At 48.8% G+C, this 23,617-nt stretch overlaps 1 protein-coding gene across 1 annotated transcript in view; it reads left to right on the forward strand.

Annotated features, from left to right (window-relative positions):
- The window catches only part of LOC149345717 (uncharacterized), a 77,826-nt gene that overhangs the window by 46,902 nt on the left and 7,307 nt on the right, over nt 1-23,617 (forward strand). The window contains exons 6-8 of the mRNA XM_089586214.1: nt 16,597-16,697; nt 18,452-18,531; nt 22,975-23,188. Of these exons, the coding sequence (XP_089442340.1) occupies nt 16,597-16,697; nt 18,452-18,531; nt 22,975-23,188 (395 nt within the window). The remainder of the gene's footprint in view (nt 1-16,596; nt 16,698-18,451; nt 18,532-22,974; nt 23,189-23,617) is intronic.

Here is a 23,617-nt window from a genome sequence, read left to right on the forward strand (position 1 = left end):
AGCGGAGAAAAGACACAAACACACAGAACACAAACACGCATGGAGAAAAGCAAACGGGCGGTTGCCGGGTCCGCGCTTCGCCGTGTGTTTCGAACACAACCGACTTCCGCCCCTCCGCTCGTGAAACGGTGGGGAGGCCTAAAAGAAAATGAAAAGGTGGCTCGTTAACTGGGAATGACAAACAGATGTATGAAAGGATGCGCTCGCTAACAAGTCTAGGTGGTCGAGCCGATCGCGCCTCTCGATCGTTCAGTGTGCGGAGAAAATGCAAAAACCAAGAAAAGAATTCTATTGAAGGCGGGGCCATGACGTCGCCCTGTGACGCACTCCACAGACACCACGCCTCCTGCTTACACCGGAGAACGAAGGGGTGATTTTGCCTTGCCGAGCCTACTCGACGAGGAGCGGGAGAGAAAAATTTCGAGGAGGGAATGGAAGGAGAGGAGGCTCGCTCAAAGTGAGGTAGAGAGTGTCTGCTGGCCGCGGGTGGGCAGGGGGCCTTTAAGACTCCGCTGACTTACGGCGCAGCATCGTGGCTTGTCAAGGGAGAGTTAGGGCGCGTTGCCTTGCGGCGCAGCACCAGGGCTTATCAAAGGGATTTTCGTAGGAGAAAGTTTGCGGCCTCGAGAATTGGAATCAGTGCGAGTTATCCGGCATAACAACGGCCATTTTGTCGGTCGGGCACGGGAACTGTGGTACAGGAGCCGAGCAATCTTCTTGGGGTCTGTACAAATGCCCTCAGAACTGATCACATGACCAAGAAAATGGCGCTCCTGGAAACCGATGTGGCATTTCTGCGGTTTTATCGTCAGGTGCGCGGAACGGAGATCCTATGGCGCCATTCTGAGCCGGATAAGGTGTTCGTCGAAGCTTAGAGCAAAAATGTCGTCGTCAAGGTACACTAGGTACGCCTGCCATCGTGTCCATCATGCGGTGACCGTAATGCGTTAGAAGGTTGCTGGTGCGGAACAGATGCCGAAGGTTGTCACCCACACTTCCCGCCGCTTTTAAGCGCAAAGTTCCCAGACACCCTTAGAGCGTGTGGGGGTAGCGGTCTCGGACTCGAAGCAGATGCCCTCGACTCAGCGTGGCAAGCTCAGCAGAGACCAGCTACCAAGTGACAAGAGGTTTTCGGTTGTTTGGTGCTCAGCTTTCGCCGGTTGCAAGCCAGAGAATGGGTCAGAGCCAAAGGTTCTCAAACAAAAAAAAGTTTATACAGCCAAGAGACGATACAGAGGATTACACAATCACTAGTACAAACACATACAAAGTTATTAACAAAACAATGCAACTCGTGCAAAGTTAAACTCGAGAGAGAGACTACAATACAAAGGCAATATTGCGCCTAAAGTGCACTAACACACGAGAGAAAGGTAAACAAACAAAGCACAATTTGTTCACCGGGCACTGCAGCAGTGCGACGACCAGAGTTCCACGACGATGCCGTCCCGCAGACTGGCGAACGTTGCCTCGTTGGTCCGATGCTGGCCGAGTGGTGTTTTCCCGGGAGTCGAACGGGCGCGCTTCGATGAAGTTTAAACGGCGGTCCGGACTGACTAATCTCATAGCGGTAAATGCCTTCTTTTATAGGCTCGCTTCCACGTCTGTTTGTTCTACGCGCCAGAGTAGGCGCGCACATACACGCAGCATCGGCAGTGCTGTCTCCCTTCGTTCTTCTCACCGGCCGCGCGTCCCCATTGGTCAGAGTACGGGGGTCGCATCTCGAAATTTCGAGCGTGTTCTGGCGTGGCGCCGTCGCCGACGTCCGAGTGCAGAGGAGGGGGACATGTCTTAGCGTACGCAAGGCTACCCCCTTTTCCCCCGGTCAGCAGTAGAAGTGACTCGGATGTTCGAGAGAAATCTTCGGCATGGATGACTCATTCCCTCGGCGCATGCCGTGTCGGTGAGGGGAGAGAGAGCCACGCGCTCAGCGGGGGTTTTCTTTCTCCCCCGTTCGGCTCGCGCCGGCGAGACGCCGTGCGCGCGGCGGTGTTTTTCTTTGTTTGTTTGAAAAATGCAACGAATTTTGTGACAAAGGTCAGCACTTTGAATTCATAAAGGCCGTCAGGGGTCACGGACGCTGTCTTCTCTCCGTCCCTTTGGTGCAATTCAATCTCCCCGTAGCCATTCTTAAGGTCGAGTAAGGAGAAATATTGACCAGTACGCAGTCGATCCAAGCCGACAGCGATACGTAGAATTAGGTATACGTCGCTTTTCGCGACTCGATTTAGCTTCCGATAATCGACGCAGAATCGCAATGATTTTTCTTCGCCAGCACCACAGGCGAAGCCCAGGGGCTAGTTGACGGCTGGACTACGTCTTCGATAAGCATTTCTTACACTTGGCCCCGTATAGCCTTTCTTTCCATCGGCGACACTCGGTATGGCTGCTGGGATATCGGGCTTGTCTCCTCATAAACGATAATGCGGTGTTTGGCTACTGGACTGCTCCCTACATTTGAGGGCGTGGCAAAGCACCCGGCAAAATCCTCAAGGAGCTCGAACAGGCGCTGCCTCTGACCCGCTGACAAGTCGGAAATGATGTTCACAATAGACAGAACGTTGGCTCGATATCGTCCTGCTGGTGACGGCTATTCCAGAGCACATATTTCAGGCGGGTCAACAAAGTCGGTAACATATGAGAGGTCCATTTCGTCCGCACTGGGGTGAAACTCGGTTCCGAAACTGGTAAGGAAGAGTGTCGCACAGCGATCCCGTTAGCGAACAAGCTCTCTTGTAGCACAGATCTCATTATCGAGTCGAAGGCTGTCGTTTCTTTCCGCCAGAGCATTGCGGGGACCGGGTGAGTCGCTTTGCACTGGTATCATCATGATGCACTACGGCGACACCGTCACGTCGCCAGTAGCAGCACGCAAGGCGCAAAACATACAGCACGCAACAGCACGCAACAGCACGCGTGCTGCAAAACAAACAGCACGCAAAACATACTCGCACGCAAGGCGGTCGTCGCGGAATCGTCTGGGTCGGTCTGCGCAATTGCTTGGGTAGGCGAAAATGTCACCTGCGGCTCTTGTAATTTAAGAACGGCACCGTTAGCTTGCGAAGAAGTCCAGGCCAAGTATGACGTCACACGAACAATGAGGTAGAACCGCACAATCACATACCTAGACGAAGCCCTAGATTGCAGCCCTCGCGGTACACCGATCAGCAAGGGTAATTAGGTGCCCCCGAGTGGTGTGAATATGAGGCCCAGTCCGCGCGGATAAAGCCTTCTTGAGATCCGTTGCCATCCCATTGTTCATGAGCGAATAGTCCGCTCTCTTATCGACCAAAGCGGTAACTGTGAACTCGTAAGTAGCCACGGTAAGTCCGAAGCTGCGTAACGGTTGTTAGTACCACGTGTCCTCATTTGAATACCGCCATCTCGTCGTGCACGTGTTGGAGGATGTTCAACTGGTCGCTCGTCAGCGCCTCACCTCGGCAGGCGGCTGGTTCTAATTTTACCGCCGCGGGTTAGGTCAGCAGCCTGAATGGCTTGTCGAGGGACGGGGGCTCGGCGAACGATAGCGGGTAGGTGAGCGATAGTCGGGACGAGGAAGATCACGGTAGCTCCAGCACGTCGATAGATAATACTCGATTTCGAGGGGGCGTTTGCCATTGCGCGGGCACGGTGCTGGTGGTGGAAAACATTTATGTACAGGTATAATACAGGATGTTATGCATGAGCTGAACCAGAGGGGGCCAGCCCTTACAAATACTAGATGGAGGTCGCTAGTTCGGGACCCCAGTGGCATCGGCCGCCGCCCGGGCTCGCGCGACCAAGGCCCGTTGGGCCTGCAGGTCAGAGCAGCCGAGCAGGGTCGCCTCCCAGTCCTCCCGGGTTGGGTTGGGGTGAGGGGGGATAGCAGGGTTGGAGGGGCAGGCCCACACCATGTGGTAGATGTCCGAAGACTTCTCCGCACAGTGCGGACAGCTGCCCGAGAAAGAAGGGTCGAAGTGTTTCAGAGCTGGCGGGCACAGCAAAGTATTAGTATACAGGCGGAGCAGAAGCCGCTCCTCCGCCTTTGAGAGACCTTTACACGGGCGGGGATAAAGACCATGACCAGATTGATAGAGTAAAACGCTGTCTTTGAAGGTGTAAGCTGGAATAAATTCGAGCTCCTGATCGTCAGGGTCGGAGGGGAATGTCCGGTGAGAGAGCGCGCGGGCGGCGGCGTCAGCTGCCTCATTTCCCTCAAGGCCCATGTGAACAGGAGCCCAAACGATACGCCGGTGCGCGGGGTCACCGGTGTAGACGCTGTTTTGAAGAATGCGGTGGCTAGATACGGTACCCAGCCCTGCTGACGTTCCGACATGCCCCTCGCGAGTCGGAAATAATCGTTTTTGAATTGGATTTAGATGCAGCCAACGCAATGGCGACCTCCTCCGCGTGTGTTATGTCACGGGCTCGGAAAGTAAGGCAGTTCACTGTTTTGGATTGGCGGACGACTGCGGCTGTGTACCATCACCCATGGTGGGGGCCTGAGGCATGCACGTAGTATACGCCGAGTTTCGATCCATAGTGGCGGGCCAGGGCTTCCGCCCGCGCCAGGCGCCGGCCATTATGGTCCTCACGGTTTATGTTCGCGGGAAGAGGGCGCACGTGGAGGGCGCATCTCCACTGGGATGGAATACGTACGCGTTCTTCCATGACAGTGGTGTGTTGGATGTGTAGTCGGGCAAGGAGGCGGCGACCCGACGATGTCTTCGAGAGACGTGTGTATTGGTTAGTCAAGTGGGCTTCCCGGAGCTCCCGAAATGTGTTCACCATGCCTAGCCCCAGGAGGCGCTTGTTGGAGGTGGTCACGGGGAGGCGCGGGGCCCACGGATGAAAACACGAAGGCCGGCTCAGGGATAAGGACACAGCCGCAACATGTGGCCAGCATCGACGCGGAGGTAGCAAATGGGCTGGAGGTCTGGCCGTAGGGGATAAGGGCTCGAAATCTGGTGTCTAGCCTTGGAGTCGGAGGCTAGGATGCGGGGGACCGGAGTCATATCCACGTTCATAGGCAGCCTTCGGGGACGGGGGGGGGGGGGAGGGTAGGAATCGGAATTTATGCAGCAGCCCTCCACCAGAAAGTGTAACGAAGACTTGACACAGTCGCACTGGCAGAGCAGAGAAGAGCGCACAAGTTGGCTGACTCGCCCACTGGACCACTTTGTCCTCGTCCTCTGCTCTTCCACGAGCGCGCGGCAATACGAAGTTTAAGCGAGTTGGAGCTACTCCACCGCAAAGTGATCGGCTTTCACTTTGAACCCCGTGCTTTGCGATACAGGTCCTTTTATTGTTGTTTTTGATGTGATCATTCAATACTGTAGGCGAAAAAAGCACTCAAAAGACAAGGGACAACAAGCAGGAATGCACACGATGACGACCTTCTTCTCCTTCGCCATTTTAACTGGCTTTTCGCCTAACAAATCAAACTGGAAATGAGAATCAAACTGGAAATCAGGCGAGCCGTATCAAATTTTGCCTTATTTTTCTGTGTAGGCCAATAAAACAAGACGTATAATTTAGAAATTGGACTTTTCCGTCAAACACGCGTAGTAGAGCTGTTCGCACGTGCTCACAAGCAACTGACCTGGTGCGATATCAACAGTCATCAGAGGGCGCGGCCGTCAGCGATTCCTATCAACGGCATTGTAGGCGGAAACGTCACAGCTTCGCAACTACAAAAGGAGACATCCATGGTCCCACCGGTTCACTTGGCAGCGGCGACGGCAGTGGTGGCTTAGTTACGCAACGCTGAGCACTTTTCTGCTTCTTCACTGCAGATAGCCTATCTGGGAAGCTGCAAGCCGGACCCACCACCAGTAGAGCTGTTCGCACGTGCTCACAAGCAACTGACCTGGTGCGATATCAACAGTCATCAGAGGGCGCGGCCGTCAGCGATTCCTATCAACGGCATTGTAGGCGGAAACGTCACAGCTTCGCAACTACAAAAGGAGACATCCATGGTCCCACCGGTTCACTTGGCAGCGGCGACGGCAGTGGTGGCTTAGTTACGCAACGCTGAGCACTTTTCTGCTTCTTCACTGCAGATAGCCTATCTGGGAAGCTGCAAGCCGGACCCACCACCAGTAGAGCTGTTCGCACGTGCTCACAAGCAACTGACCTGGTGCGATATCAACAGTCATCAGAGGGCGCGGCCGTCAGCGATTCCTATCAACTGCATTGTAGGCGGAAACGTCACAGCTTCGCAACTACAAAAGGAGACATCCATGGTCCCACCGGTTCACTTGGCAGCGGCGACGGCAGTGGTGGCTTAGTTACGCAACGCTGAGCACTTTTCTGCTTCTTCACTGCAGATAGCCTATCTGGGAAGCTGCAAGCCGGACCCACCACCAGTAGAGCTGTTCGCACGTGCTCACAAGCAACTGACCTGGTGCGATATCAACAGTCATCAGAGGGCGCGGCCGTCAGCGATTCCTATCAACGGCATTGTAGGCGGAAACGTCACAGCTTCGCAACTACAAAAGGAGACATCCATGGTCCCACCGGTTCACTTGGCAGCGGCGACGGCAGTGGTGGCTTAGTTACGCAACGCTGAGCACTTTTCTGCTTCTTCACTGCAGATAGCCTATCTGGGAAGCTGCAAGCCGGACCCACCACCAGTAGAGCTGTTCGCACGTGCTCACAAGCAACTGACCTGGTGCGATATCAACAGTCATCAGAGGGCGCGGCCGTCAGCGATTCCTATCAACGGCATTGTAGGCGGAAACGTCACAGCTTCGCAACTACAAAAGGAGACATCCATGGTCCCACCGGTTCACTTGGCAGCGGCGACGGCAGTGGTGGCTTAGTTACGCAACGCTGAGCACTTTTCTGCTTCTTCACTGCAGGTTGGTTATTCTTGATAACTTATCTTGTATATTTCTGGTTATCATTCTGTCGTCGCTGCTGCCAACTTTTTGTACTGAGTGTGTTGTATTTTGATCACTTTTTTTTGTACCGAGCATGACGAAAGATCTAGCGAAAATGGAAAAAGAACTAAAGGCAGAATTTGCTCGCTTTAAAGAAGAATGCAAACAAGAACTGAAATCCTACAAAGAAGCATTAGAAAGAGATTGCAGAGCTGAAATCCGGGAACTGAAGACCGAGATAAACAACATGAAAGACAGTTTGGAGTTTGCTTATACGTCAATTAACGAGCTGGAAACTAAGGTGAAAGCTCTAGAATCAGAAAAACAAAAGGTAGTACTTGAAAACGAGGCCCTGGAGGCCAAGATCTTGGATCTGGAAAGCAGGCATCGAGAGCATGAAACTCGCATTGTTCACATGGAACAATACAGCAGGAATAAGAACCTCGAAATTCAGGGCGTAACAAAGCTTGAGGATGAAAATGTTGTTAGCATTGTTTCACAAATTGGCCGTGCCATAAGTGAGGAAATCACAGAAAGTGACATTGAGGCATGTCATCGTGTGCCCACTCGGAACCCTGATAAGCACAACATTTTAGTTCAGTTTAAATCCCGGTCAAAGCGAGATGCTGCATTAACAAAAGCGAAACGCCTGCGTTTGACAAACGAAGACATCGGCATTGAAAACAAAGAGCCATTTTATGTCAATGAGCATTTGTGTCCGTCGCTGAAACGACTTCTAGGAACGGCAATACAGAGGAAGCGCGAACATGAATGGAAGTCAGTTTGGGTGTACAATGGCCAAATTTTTGCAAGGAAGTGTGAAGGTGCACCTGTCATTAAGATTCTGCATAACGCAGATATCTACAAAATATGCTAGTCATTTGTTACTGCGTGTAAGCCATCACCATGAAGTACACTGAATTTGTCTTTCCCAATCATCTTAACCTTCAAGACCCCTCGCATAAGTCTGTTTTGCATTTCAACGCCCGCTCAGCTACAAACAAACACGACCAGATAGTATGCTTCCTAAGTCAATTCCAATTTTGCTTTGATATCATAATGATATCAGAGACGTGGTATCAAGAAAACTGTAATCCACTCCTCCTTGATGGTTACAATCATTATTTCATAAATAGAGAAAATAGGAGAGGTGGTGGTGTGGCAATTTATGCTAAAAAATGTGCGCAGTGCACTGTGATACCAGAATTTAGCCTTATCACGAATGAATATGAGATACTGACTTTGAGGAGCAGAGGTGAAGTGATATCTGTTTTATACCGGCCCCCTGATGGGAATATTAACGAGTTCTTGAAGTTTTTCGATGTTTTTCTGCAATATGTTTCACTAAACAACTTCCATCTTATTTGTGCTGGTGACTTTAACATCAATATCCTTGAAGACAATAACAGAACATATGATCTTGTAACTACGCTGCAGTCATCTGGTTTTTCAAACGTCATTACGAGTCCCACAAGAATTACTCCCAGTTGCTCATCTGCCCTTGATCTTCTCATTACAAATATGGAAACCAGTATTTCAGACGCCGGCACTATAACTTCCGATATTAGCGACCACTGTCCGATCTTTATGTTCTACTCCAGTAACACCGGGAAATATGCATTTCATAATGAGGCCTTCTGTTTCCAGCCTGTCTCTGATACGGCACTCGAAGCGTTCAAATATGAGATAAGCTTACATGACTGGTCTACTGTTCTCGGCGAGAATGATGTCAACAAAGCGTATTCCAAATTTATTGAAGCCTTCGCACGTATTTACGCTAAGCATTTCCCTCTAAAAACTAGTAAGCGATCGAAAAAGCGTAGAAAACCCTGGATTTCACACGAGCATATCTGCATGATCAGAAACAAAAACCGTCTTTACCACAGATTTCTGCTCTCAAGGTCAGAAATGGCATTGAAAGAATTTAAGACTACTAGGAATAAGTTAAATTCTACACTACGACAAGCGAAAATGACCTACTACCAGCAGCTGTTCGCCGATGTTTCTAGAAAACACCCCACTGCTATCTGGAAAATATTAAATAGGGTCTTAAATCGTGGAAACATTGATCAAGCCCCGAAATTCATATTACATGCCAATGAAAACTTATCTGGAAAAGAGCTTGCTGACCATTTTAATCATCACTTTGTAAATATAGCAGGGCCAATCAGTAATGCCACACACGTGCCCCAAAACACAGTCAATATCACTAACGTTCCTTTGGGAAGTATTTTCTTCGAACCAACAAATGTATCTGAAGTTTTCAGTTCATTTCTGAACCTTAGAAACAGTAGAGCCCTCGACTTTGATAACTTGCAAATCAAGCCAATCAAATATGTCCTTGAATATATTACTCCTGTGCTTGTCCACATATTTAATTTGGCAATTGCAACACATACATTTCCAGACGCCATGAAAGTAGCCAGAGTATCGGTAATTTACAAAAGCGGCGACAAAAACCTAATGTCTAACTATCGGCCAATTTCAGTGCTTCCCGTCTTTTCAAAAGGACTTGAAAAAATAATTCTTTTCCGCATAACAAAATTCATAGAAAAATTTCATATTCTTAGCGATGCGCAATTTGGATTTCGAAAGGGTAGATCAACAGAATCAGCGTTATTGGAAATAAAAGAAGAAATTGTACAAAACATTGACAGCAACCAATTTACACTAGGCGTTTTCATTGATTTTAGTAAGGCCTTCGACTGCCTAAACCATAAAATTCTTCTTGGCAAGTTACATTCATACGGCATTCGTGGAGAACCGCTAATGCTGCTTGAGTCCTACCTGAGTAACAGAAGACAATGCGTATCCCTAGACAGCCAACAATCTTCCTTGTTACCTATTGTCTGCGGCGTGCCGCAGGGAAGTATATTGGGCCCCGTTCTTTTTAACATGTACATTAACGATTTAGTGGAAATTGACAAAACAGTTAAATTTTTCATTTATGCCGACGACAGTAGCTTTCTAATTACCGGTAGTGACCCAAACACACTAGTTGTAAAATGTAATGAAATACTCGGTAAAATATGCATGTGGTCACAGTCTAATTTTCTTAAACTTAATGCTGCCAAAACCAAAGCAATATTATTTCGCGCCCGAAATAAGATTTTTAAAATGAACAGCGTACTACAATATCAAGGCCAACCTATCGAACTCGTCGAACAACATAAAATCCTAGGCGTAACGTTTCACAGCGATTTGAACTGGAACAATCATATCGGTCACATCTGTAAGAAGCTTTCTGTCGTTGCTGGCGCGCTATCCCGCTGTCGAATGTTACTTCCTGTAAAAGCTAGGCTTCAAGTATATTATGGTTTATTTTTCTCTCAAATAAACTATTGCAATCTAGTTTGGGCTACCACAACATAAACCAACATAAACAAAATTAGTATCCTTCAAAAGAAAATTATGCGCCACATCGCAAATATTGATCCTGGCTTGACCACCGCCGATAGTTTTGCTGACTACAATATTATCCGAATTCATCACTTTTATGAGTATCGTATCTTGAAGTCATTTCTCTTTTCCACAAAAGAGTTCCAATCTTTTTTTAAACGTGTATCTTCATTGACACGCCACGAACACAATGTTGCTACCCGTAACACCGACCCTTGGATCGTTCCTCATTTTCGCACCAATTATAAATTGCAGTCCATAAAGCACAATCTACCTGTTATATTAAATCGCCATAAAGATATGAATAACTTTTCGCGTAAAAAACTACACGAATACTTTAGTAAATTGTAATTGCCTTCTTCCTCGCATTTTGTAGTTATATAACTCTGTATAAGTGTCCTCTTTTGTGTGCTTTGTATATATGTATGTACTTTTTATATGTGTAAACTCTGTTTAACTTTTGTATTGTATAGTATTTCTCCGTATGTACTGCCTGTCGCTGCTCTGTAAACGTCTCCGGGACTCAGTCAAGGCCCAGTCGGTCCTTTTAGCCCGGAGAACGTTCCAGTGTATAACTGGAGAATAAATTGAATTGAATTGAATTGAATTTTATTACTCTCTCTGAAGTAGGTAACAATAATAACCCAGAGCATAAGTACAGTAGTCCACATATTTTCCTAAACCACAAGAATAGCGCGCTCGGTTCTGCGTTTATGAGTTTCGTTGGTACCCGGCGGTCCCGGTGCAGCATTTAAGCATGTGGGGAGTTAAACGCGCTTTATGGGAATGTGAATGAACGACAAGGCCACGTTTAAAGCCCGAGGCACCTTGTAATTGGTACCATTGGTAGCGCTCTAGACAGGTAAGTGGACGATTGCACAGCAGCTACAGAGGATAGGCTGAATATTTTGCAAGAAACAAGAGAGAGAGATATATATACAGAGGGAAAAAGGCAGGGATGTTAACCACCATGGTTTCCGGCTGGCTGCCCTGCACTGGGGAAGGGAATGAGGGAATTAAAAAGGGAAGAGAGAAGGAGCGAGAGACAAAGTCACAATCTAGCAAGCAAGGCAGTCTCTCGGAAAAAAACAAAACAGTGCCTTGTGAGCCTAGATGGCAGTCGACTGTTGTGGCCACGGACCGAGGATCTTGGCCTCTGTGAAAGGGCGAGGATAATCGTAAAATGTTGGGCAGATTAGGTTCATAGATCACCAGAATGGGAAGCGGTTGTGTCTGAAATCTAGAACTGGAGCTCGCGGGCATTCCACTGAAAAATAAAAGCTTGTTTGACTTTTTTCGGAAAAAATAGTTCTGGGGGAGCCATGGTGTCTTGTAATGTAGAGCTGCAAGAACTGGCTGTAGCGCGTCCAGTACTTGCAATGCGTTGTGTGCTACTGGCGTACGTAAGCTGGACAGCAGAGCCCGCATAACTTTCATCAGTGACGTGAGGATTGCAATCACTTACATATCTTAGCCATGGTCGGAATCATGCCTTTTGCCCGGATCAGTCGTAGGTGTCGCAGGCATGGGGTGCAGGAACGTACCTGACGCAGTGCGCGCTCTGGGTTTTGGTAGAAGTGGCCACGTTGTATCAGAGGCCGCAGGTCGTGTGTCACCAGTCGCCGCGCTTTCCTGATTTGTTGTCGGTGGAGGCGGACAAACTGCAGTGCCGCTTGGGGTCTTCTCTTCAAAGCTATTTGTTTCCTTCAACGACCTTCGGCGGCGGCGCGAACGACGTCGTCGCACCTTTGCAGCGGCTTCTCTGTGGGTGGAATGGTCACGCACCATTTGCTTCAGTACCGCCCTCTCAGTCTTTAGGCGAGGGCAGTCCTTCAAGGAAGAGTCGTGAGGGCCACTACAGTTGGCGCACTTCAAGACAGTCGCGCGGCAACTGTCACCGCTGTGTGGCTCAGAGCATCTTGGGCACACGATGGAGTTGTGACAGACGCCGCTCACATGGCCAATCCTCATACATTTCCTACATTGTAGCGTCTTAGGTACGAGTGAACGAACTGGGTGACGAAAGTGCCCAACCTTCACGTATGATGGAATGCAGTCACCCTTGAACGTAAGCTTGACGCATGTAGACCTTCCAAGGCGCTGAACTTGCATTATGGAAATGCTGTTGGTTGCCGGCTTGATTAAGATGGGCAAGTCGGCGTCAGGGATGGCGATGTCGACGTTGTAAATGACGCCAGCCGTGATTCCGCTGTCTTGTAGAATAAAAGGACGTACACTGAAATTGCCGAGTTTGGTGATGGCGGCCAAATTGTCTAGCTCGCTTCGCTTCATGACATCAATGGCAATGATGTTCTTGTGGGGGTTTGTTCTAACGTCTTGAATCCCTCCTGGTACGAGGCTCGCAATAAACACAGAGATGGCTTGCCTGTTTAGGAGATTAAAGTTCTCCGTACACTCTAATGGCACGAACAAGACTGTATGTACCTCGGCACTCCACGCCGTGAGTGATGATCGTATCCGCACTTGAGGTCGTCGTTGATGTCGACTCTGTTTGTCTGCGCAGTCTGCGCTTGGCCTTCTCACTAACGACGGGTACGAACCCATCGTCGGTCGAGGAGTCATCACTTCCAGGAGCCGAGTAGTCATCGCCGTACACAACGGTGTCCTGGCTGCTTGAGTCACTCGGGGCGGACAGGCGCTTCCTCTGGGCGGCCGTTGTCGACCCACCGGGATCCACAGAAGGCACAGCAGCCTCCACTTCCATCGCCGTGACACAAAGGGAGCGGCGCCTCCCTATTTATGACATAAAATATAAAAAAAACAGAGTATCAACTTCGAAAACGCCAAGGATTCGATGTCTCGAACGATTGAAATGAAGTAAAAAAATTGGCGGCGGCTTAGCTTTGGTTAGGCCTGGTAGGTTGCAAAAACAAAAGCGCAGCGCCTCCAACTCAAGGAACGCACTGCGCCGCGTCTACAGGTCACGCGTGGCTACCGGCAGCCGCTGCGCGACGACTCAAGCGTGTTCGGTATTTTTTTGTTATATTTTGTTTTTGATGTTGTTGCGACTGAGAGAAAGAAAATATAATCAACAGCTGGTATGACGTCACAGCGGCAGTAGCGCCACAGGTGCGCAGCGCGGCAAACACACACTGTAACTGCAGCCGGGCTCTCTGAAGGAGCGAGTTGGTCGCCCATAATCTACAGCTGGTATGACGTCACAGCGGCAGTAGCGCCACAGTTGCGCGGCGCGGCTTAACTGCCGCCGGGCTATCTGAAGGAGCGAGTTGGTCGCCCATATTCACTCCGCTAAAGGTCAAACGTAACTGCTGCCGGGTCACGCGAAGGCTTGAAAGTGCGAGTAGTAGTGCTTTCGCAATAAAACGCTGCAATCATTCGATTTCTAGCAATCCTTCCTTCGATGTGCATAACTGGAAAGACGTTATCGACAGAATTGTGTCCACAGAACTATCGACAGAAGAAAAAAATGGAAGGAAAAAACGTACCTTAAGCCAAAATATTCACTCAGAGTAATACGAATGATAAGATGCTAGAAGTACTGTCAGCCCGAAGGCCAGAACTTATATTTAATGCGTTTCCTGGTTTATGGCGCTCGCCTAGCCACGGCCCGAGAATTTCTCGATGGCCGGCCGGGGCCGCTGTGACCACGATGATGACGGGCAGCCTGACAGAGTCGTAATAGCGCCCGTGGCGCACTCCCCCGAAGAATGATTGCTTCTGCGCTGATGTAGCCTCACGACATGATCGCGTGCATGCGGACTGTAGTAGTCGGCCCTGGTCTGCACATGAGCAGTGTAGCCACGCAGGGTGAACTCGTCCGCGTGCGAACGGCGGCAAAGATGCGTGCACACCACTCGCAGTTCACAGCTCTTCAGGGGATACATGAAGTATGGCAGTGGGAAGTTCGGTGCCCTGTGTCAATGAATTAACTTTTCTAAAAGTGCCGAACAACACTTATTATTCGCTCGTGCAGCGTTCCTGATATGGCGCGATGCCCTTATGATTCACAGGTCGTTCTTCACGTCCTGCTCACAATTTACGGAGACAGTATAGGACAGACGCCTCAAACGCTTTATGATCTTGTGTGAAAAAGCGCCTTGCGCGGCATTTTCCTTTAGATACCCTCGGCGGCGTACGTGAGGTGATGACTGCCGATTCCAAAGAGCGTCTTTCATTGTTATACTTCAAAGTCAAAGTGTTTTTTTCGACATGCTCAGCTGCTGTCTTCCCTCTTGTGTGGTTGCTGGCAATCTCGCCTATGCTATTCACTGCCTTCTTACAGCAGGTATTCCGGGGTCCGAAATGGGAACAGTTGGGGATAAGAGTTAATGGACAATACCTACGTAATTTGGGATTCGCTGATGCCATTGGCTTGCTAAGTTACTCAGGACATTAACTACAAAGCATGATCAATGAATTGGACAGGGAGAGCAGAACGGTGGGGCTAAAATTAACATGCAGAAACTAAAGCAATGTTCAACAGCATAGCAAGAGAATAGAAGTTCGCAACTGGTAGGGAGGTGCGGGAAGTAGTTAGAGATTATGTTTATTTAGGGCAGGTAGTGACAGCTCATCCGGATCATGGGAGGGAAATAACTAGATGAATAAGAATGGGGTGGAGCGCGTATGGCAGGGTCTCTGAGATCATGAATGGAAGTTTACCAGTATCAAGAGGAAGAAATGGGCTTGGGCAGGGCATGTAATGCGAAGGCAAGATAACCGCTGGTCCTTAAGGGTGACGGAGTGGATTCCAACGGAAGTCAAGCGTAGCAGGGGGCGGCAGAAAGATGGGCGGATGAGATTAAGAAATAAGCAGGAATACGGTGGCCGCAACTGGCGAAGGACAGGGTTAATTGAAAAGACATGGAGAGGCCTTTGCATTGCAGTGGGCGTGATCAGGCTGATGATGATGATGATGAATTGGGTGCAAAGGACAGGCATATATTTGGCGTAACTACCCCTTTATTGGACGTCAAGAGAAAATGTTATGTTAAAGAGAAAATAATATTTCTAGCCAAAAAGCAAAAAATCTAGGCGCAGAATCCGCTCAGCGGTTGGACGTTGTTCGCAACGTTGTTCCCTGGCATGCCGCCCCTTGTGGCGGTCTGTGAGAGCAACCAGGATGTAGTTAAGGCTCCGGTTTATACGCATTGTGATGTGGGTTTGTGGGCATGCAGTATGGAGCAGTTTTCGACAAGGACACGAAACTGCTGCCGTCGGGTCGCGGACTGAATTGAGAAGAACGGCTCTTATTTGAGTCCGCTCGTGGCGGACAGTGGGCTTACTCGCTCAGCAAGCTAACCGTGATGAAGATGGGTTTTCACTGCTTGCGCGGTCTTCGCTTCCGCGCGCGTTTAGCCACACGGAGTTGAACTGCGCATCTAGCATTGGGTCTTCCCGCTGCGTGCAGTGCGCGTTCGCGACTTCGAAGTTTTATTTTTCATTCGGTTGGCGTGGTTGGCAGTGCTTCAGGCAGTTCGCTTGTGGCCGTACTTCAGGACTTGGTTCCTCTACCGCGGCCAGACATCTATAGGGAATAGCTTATTTGTTTTCTTGCCGTCTGCATATAACTCCTAATGATGCCATACTTCTAGTTACCGACGGTGGAGAGAACTTGGATACCAAGAGGAGTACGAAAGGTAGCGGTCGGATAGCTGTTACATTTATGATTTGTACAGTATCACTTCATTCTACATGCATTCCTTTCAATACGTTCATTATTACAGCGCAAAGACGGCACAGAACAAGAAGGGGACACAACAGCGCTGTGTCCCCTTCTTGTTCTGTGCCGTCTTTGCGCTGTAATAATGAATGTAGGTAACCAACTCGCCCAAAATGTTGTATTATGGAACTTTCAATACGCATGTAGCCTGGAGTTATAGCTTAAAAAGGTGATGGTTCGGGCTCGTGGGCAATTCATATGAGTTTCAATAAGACAAAATAACGAAGAGACAAAGCACAAGCGTTAATTTCCACTAAACGCGTCATTAGCGGTCACAGGGTTGAGATAGGTACAAGCTAGGTGCGAGAGCGGAATCACATAAATGATTGTGAGGCTGACAGTGTGAAATTTCACAACAGACACTGTCAGCCTGATAGCCTTTGATGTGTTCCCCTCTCTCACCTGGCTTTTACCTACCTCAACCACGAGAGCACCAAATAAAGCGTTTAGTGGACGATAGATGTGCAGTCTTGTGCCTAAGTAGATTTGGGCTGTGGAAACTGCAGTACTATAGTTGCTGCTGGATTGTGTCGTTACGCGCTCTGCCACAAACGTTTGTGCATATTTCTGTTTGATTTAGCAAGGGTCTAAACACAATGTTGTATTATGAATTTCGCATTATTTTTGCAGATTTCTGTATCTGGGAGAACCAAAACGGAGGAGTGGAGTTGAATGAGACGCATGTAACCGCTGGAATCCCGCACCCCGCCTACGTTGACCTCTTTAAATCGGTGAAATTCATTTTTCCTTGTTTTTCGTTGTTCATTGTTTTCAGTGTAATCAAGATTTGCATGCACTATAATTGAAGGCATGGTCGTTGCATGCTTATTGCTTTTAAAGGACTCTGTTGTTCTATTCTGTAATTAATCTTGAAGCAACACGGTGCCAAAAATGTGGACCGAGATTCAGAGCGCACGGTGCGGATATTATGAGGTTTCAGTCACTCTCGACCATTGTGTTCAACTCCGTGAATATTCATCTAAAGCCTCTAGCTTCATAAATGGGGAAGCAATAGAAACGCATTCAATCAGTCGCCAACCTCTATGTGATTTTATTTAATCAACTTTGTTTGATTATATAAAACACCACTCGGTTCGCACGAATGGCGACAAGATTTCGCGCAATTTGACGAATTGTATCCTTTTAAAAGTTTCTGGATTTCATATGGGCACTTTTTCGATATTCGGGGACTATATGACATGCAGACGTACCGCAAGGTAGCATATAAGGTCCTTTGTAATTGAAATTTAATCTTTATGATGTCGTGAAAATTGACAGTACATCTAAATTTGTGATCTACGCTTGCGACATGATCCTATTTCTGAAAGGAGCAAACCTGTGTGAGCTAATAAGAACACGAAATTCGCTAGTAGAAAAACTGCACACCTGGAGTAAAACTAATTCTTTAACAATAAATACTGTTAAAAGAAACACTGTACTTTGCCGGCGAAGGATCGATCGTAAGGCATACAGCAGCCTGCATTTGAAACCTAGTTTTGCAGATCTAGAGTTTTTTCCCGCATATAACAGCCTTGGCGTACTTTTTGAACAATACATGTTGTGGAACAAATAAGAAGGAGCTGTGCCATGTAAACTTTGTAAAACGGTTGGAATGTTGCGGAGGTTGCGTCTCTTCCTGCCACAGAACACAAATTACAAGACTGCTTTTGTCCCGGCCAAGTTATTGTTTCCTGGTGTGGGGTACCACGACACAAACACAGACAAACAGTACAGGCTGCAAACTAAAGCGATACGTATTGTCGCCAATAAACCCTACGGCGCCAACACTGAACCCATTTCAAGGCATTAAATCTTGCACCAGTAACTTCTACGTACGACAATACGCTGTTAAACCGTTATAAGGCATCTGTTAAACACAACGACACATCCCTACAGCACATTTCAGGCTTGAGTGCAAAAAAACACGTGCGCTCTTTGCCAGTTAATGCAGGCTGGCAAGTTCCATGAGCCCGCACTAATTATGGGCACCAAATGCTGCTGTACATATTACCAATTTTTTTGAAGGAACCAAGTTGCGCTATAAAAAAGACAGCCACAGGAAAAAGCTTTTTTGGCTTTTCCTGTGGCTGTCTTTTTTATAGCGCAACTTGGTTCCTTCAAAGCAATGCACCAACTCGCCCAACAAGAAGTTCTTCTAAACATATTACCAACACTGCTGAATTCTCCGGCTGGATAACTGCTTTCATTTGTTTGTATTGTACAATAAATGTTAGTATATATGTAACGTCACCGGGTATTTACCAGCTACAATGACCTCCTGTGTGAACCGTTAGGGAATGGTGATGACCGAACGTACCTGTTGCACGTATGCCTTGTAAGGGAGCGCAGACCTCGTCAAGCCTAGTTAGGCTTTTTGTCTGCGTTTTCCTCAGTATCCGCAATACTGAAATAGAATTTGACTGATTGATCTAGTTAGTAAAAACGAAATGCTGGTAACCCTGCATTCTCAAATTTTATTTTTCAGACGCCATTTATGGACGCGTTTGTTCGACTGGAAGTTGGTGACACTGCCTCCATTTTGGGCGTGCACAAAGACGACAAAAGGTGCGTGCAAAAGAACCTAGTTTCATTATTTATTGAAATGCTGAAGTAAAAAAAAATAATGGCTGGTAGGCCGAACGGGATTTAGGTCCTCTAGAACTTCGCTTTTCACTTCGGCTGAGGTCGAGTGTTCACGGTTGTCATTTCTTCTTATAGCGATAATGTGCTGTGTCCATACAGGCGCACTTTCTGATTCTCTCCTTTACATTCACAAATCAACAAAACATCAACGACGCATTGTTCGGAAGTAGAAGACTACATAAGACGGGCTTCCGACTTACCGGCTGGGGCATGGGCGCGACTTCGGAGGTGCCGGCAGCGACGGTTTGTATGCGCCGACAGGGGCGGCCGGGTTATCCGCTGCGCGGCTCATTCTTCGGGCAAAGCAATCCCCGGGTATTTGCTGGGGGAGGTGACGAGAGCGTGCGTTTTGTGTGCTACTTCTGCTGCCCGGAACCAGAAGTCTAGCGGCAAGGCACGACGCACCTTTTGTGCGCCTGCTGTGGAAGGTGACGAGAGCGCGCGTCGGCAACCGCTTGCGACGCTGGCCAGATGTTGAAGAGGCCCTCACTGGCTCCGCAGAGTTCCGCGTAGCCTTCTAGGTGGCGCTCCCGTCGCTGCTTCCGCTTCCCCTATGGAGGAGCCATCCCTCCTCTCCCAGCCGATGTTGTCCTGACGCTCGGTGGCGAAGATGGTAGTAGAGCACTGCACGGGCCTCAATCTGAGGCCCGAGCCCGGCCCGGGCCCGTGACCTCAAGCCCGAGCCCGGCCCAGGCCCGCGGCTTTAAGCCCGGGCCCAGCCCGGGCCCGCTAAATTATCGCTCTTGCAAGCCCGGCCCGGCCCGTGAATCCCGGAGTGAAGCCCAGCCCGGGCCCGGCCCGGCCCGTTTCACAGTAACGCTTGAGGTATACTGCTCACTCTGAGCAAGTAGACTACTACTACACCGATAAGGAACTGGCTGACAAAGGTTCTGAAACCACAGTTTGGCTTCCAGAAAGTTGGTTCTTTTTAACCCAGAAGGAAGTGGTTATGAGTAGTGCTCACCAGGCCCGTCATTTGGAGAGTGATCTCGAGCAGGTGGGCAACGATAAACTCGGAAGTTCCGAGTGCTAAATAAAAAGGGCCGCATACACTCGTAGTAGTACACTTTGCGTTCCCTCATGATTTTAATCAGTTATATTCTACCGCCCGCGAAGTATAAATATTAAAGCTGCCTAGCAAGCAGTAGGATGACATTTTTTTAGTGAGCGCAATCTCACAGGTTGAGCTCATAGCCGAACTGGTCGCCGTTCAGCAGAAACGACAAGCTGAAAGGCTTGAATATTTCACTGAATGCATTTGAAGAATATAAGCGACCTAAGCTAATACGTTCTTCCCGAATGCATTTCTCATAGTGTATAGGTATGTTTTCGGATGACGAACGATCAATGGCCAATTAAGGCCGGATGAATTTCACTCTTACTGCAACGCGGCGTGGAAATAAGAAAATAAATCAGTCAATGAATAAAGCTTAGGTTTTTTCTTAGCGCGTACTATAACTCATAGCTCATCCGTGTCGCTGCTTCAATGCCGCAGTTGTGTACTTCACTCTGCAATAGTGAATGAAAGGTCGGACACCAGCCGTTTCTGTACGGACCCAAGCCCGGCTCGGGCCCGCAGCTTTAAGCCCGAGCCCGGCCCGGGCCCGGCCCAGGCCCGGCAAACAAATCATGTCCCGGCCCGACCCGGCCCGCGGGCCGGGCCGGGCCCGGGCTTTCGGGCTGGCCCGAGCCCGTGCAGTGCACTAGATGGTAGGCCGCATCGAAACGTAGGAGGGAACAGGTTTTCCACATCTCTCCCTCCTGAAATGTTCAACTCATCCAAGGATGCCATCGACGAACTGTCGACGAGCGTTCCGGTGACGACTGCGGGACAGCTAGTACGGGTGGGGTGGCAGTGTCACCTCATGAGCACCAAGGCCAATGGGCAACCGTCATTTTCAAGCGGCAGGTACCCAAAGTTAGCGTGCCGGGAGGGTGCGCTTTTGTTGGAAGGTGGGGGGGGGGGGGGGGGGAGGTTGGCCTCTCTTCTCGTAGCAGCTGAAAACTGCTCGCCGGAGGCTCCGCAGCTTAGGATCCGTAGGGCAGCACCGTAGGGCACGGCCGTAGGGCAGCAGGCGATGACCCAGACAGTGGACAGCAGGTAGGGGCAGCTTCTCTCGGAACTTTTTGTATCACTTCCACGATCTCCAAAATTTTGAATTAAAGGCAATGGAGAGTGCGAAAACTGACCCTTTGGTAAATTGTACGACAATGCGAGTGCCATTCATTTTAACCGGCGCCGCCCAAACGCACGGTTAATTTGAACGTAGCTGGCTCTCTTCGGTCGAAGTGCATTCCCGTTTCGCTTTCCGGCATGGTGATGCGAAGCTCACTGGAATTGCATGAGTTTCTCTGGTTCTACAAAATTTTACACTCGCTTCGCAGCCGAAACCAAATACCAAGTTCGTTCGAACAAAGACAGCTTTCTGTAGTTGGGCAGGCTTCTCAGCTCTAGCGAGGTTAATATAGAACAAGCAAACACGTTAGCTCGTGCTTGTGCCACGGTGTGACTGTTTCCTCCCAAAAGAGACAGGCAGCTCCCGAAGAGCATTAGGCCTACTCAATCTCACACTAGCCGGTGCCAACGAAGGGCCAAGGACAATAGCTAGAACACAACGCCACCAGGAGATACGTTCCAGCTCAGGTGACCCTTCTCGCTCGCTGCCATACCAGCAACTACTAAACGAACGGCGCCCATCACTTACCGCCGTGTCCGAGCGTAGCGGTGCTTTTGCAGCAATCGTGGCTACGATACAGGTCAGCAGACACAATAGAAGCCGATGCAATACAATACAAGCCACCACGTGACTGCCTTAAAGGAACTCCACGCATTAGTTGACTCCTCGTAACGTCAGCGGCGAGTTCAAAAAAAAAAAAAACGGGGGGGAGCCGGGATTTTTTATCCCATTTAAATTAGGTACATCGGCCGCACAGGACAATGAGTTGAAGTTTATAAGAATTCCCGTAATGTGTAGACCGAGTTGCCGCGGCAAAAAGACGAATTCAGATTCCTCTTTAGTGCACCTTTAAGCATCACGCTGATATAAATGTCCGCAATGATAAAGTGGGCGTCCCACTCAGATCACGGATCATTCCTGCCCCCTTCATTCCTGTTGCTGTGGTGTCTTTTCTAACTCCCACAAACACGATCGCAGATCTCCTAAGAGCAGCTTCCCATTGTCCGGCGGCGCCTTACGGACGTTCGTCCCTCCCGATGCCAGGTTATAAAGCCTAAACAAACGGGCAAATACATTTTGAGAGCTGTTTCAAAGCAGTTTACGGCCTCACGTACGCGCGTTCCTCACGATGCCGACAACTGCGACAACGTGCAAACCTGCTGTCTTTTTCGAGCGCAGAAATTACGAAGCGGAGAGCAGGAAAGTACTTTTGGCCTGTTGACATAACACTTGTTCTCGAAATATCAGTATTTAAACACTGTGGTCATTAAAGAAACTTGGGCGTCTCTAAAACCGTCGATTGTGAAGCAACTATGTTTCAAAGGAGAGCCAGTGAAAGGCGACCGAAAACATTGTGCTGGCTACAGGGCTACATCAATGCATATCCACGTAATGCTGCATTATGGCAGTTTTGGGCACAGAAGCGCTGAAATCCTGCTATCCCGTATCGAAGTCGTATTGAGACCAAACTTTAAAGTGACGCTGGCATCGAGAGACGCTAGCAGCTACGAGCTCACAGCGGGCCTAAGAATCCGGATGCAAATGCTTTTGGAAAGGTCAAGGCGGATGCAAAAAGTGCACTTTTGCAATAAAATTCTAGAACTAATGAGAAACCATGAACAGAATAGTGTATGAGGTAACCCCCCCACCCCCCCCCCCCCCCCCTCTGGATTTTTCATCGGCAATTTTCTTCTTCAGTCCTCATAGATTATCGTGGCCTCACGAGGATGCGGTGGTAGCTCACTGCTAGATATTACATGATCTTGGACCACTTCAACCGTTACAGCATGCTCGTTCGCTCTGTGGCAACAATCACGTGAGCCACTTTTATGATCGTGACGTGTTCGTTGCCTGCAAAACAATTCATGCTTAAGCGCTGTGTACCTGTAACCCTGGCATGAATATTCCTTTTTAAACGCTTGAAATGAACGATAGTTTTTCTCCGTCTTTGAAACAGCAACCAAGTGAAAGCCTTAGCGAGCACTTCAAGAAGGATGACCTGTTTACTACTAGAGGTCGCGAAACGTCTAACCGCTTCAAGGCAGATGCCTCCCTGCGATATGGTCCCCGGTGTTGACTCAATACGAGTGTGCTTAGGATAATGAAGGTGTTTCTGTTCGAAATCTTTTGTGATAGCCGTGCACAGTAACACTGATGATTTTAGACCCATGATTGCTTGTGCTCGCAGGATTCGAGTGCTAAACACCACTGAGCAGACAAGACTTTCAGGCTGTCCTCAAGGGAACACCGAGATAGAGGTGTCAAGGAATTCTCTTGGGTGCATATTCGCTGTTCCGAAGCACAATAAAAAAGTGTTCGTGAAGGACGACCAACTCATCCTACACTTTGATGGCTTCGTGCCTTTGTTTGGCGCGAACTTCACTATCACAAATGTCACAATAGTAAGTACAAATCACCACTTGACCTCTTTTACGAGTGCACTAGAAATTTCACACGTCTATTGCGGGTCTGTTCAAAGCAGGATAAACCAAAACCATATTCTGCCAGCTATCTGGCAGAATATCTGGCAGAATATTCCTAAGAACGCGCCATCATGAACTAAAGCTGAAAGCTCTCTACTAAAGCATCTGGCTCAAGACCACATTAATTCCATCATCATAATGAGCCCTGCTTTCAGTTCACTCGAGAACGAATACAGTGTTTACGGGTTTGAGGTTGCGGAATGCGAAGTTGCGAAATGCATTCAACATTAAAACGTTATGCAGGACTATGTGGCTCCTGACTGCGTACTTAGTATCGCCTTGCAGGTAGAAATCACGACTTCTATAGGCTTGTGCGAATATTATATGATTTCGAATATCCAGTATAGT

Source organism: Amblyomma mixtum, chromosome 4 (assembly GCF_055824585.1).
Source record: "Amblyomma mixtum isolate Tamu chromosome 4, ASM5582458v1, whole genome shotgun sequence".
Taxonomy (NCBI): Eukaryota; Metazoa; Arthropoda; class Arachnida; order Ixodida; family Ixodidae; genus Amblyomma; species Amblyomma mixtum.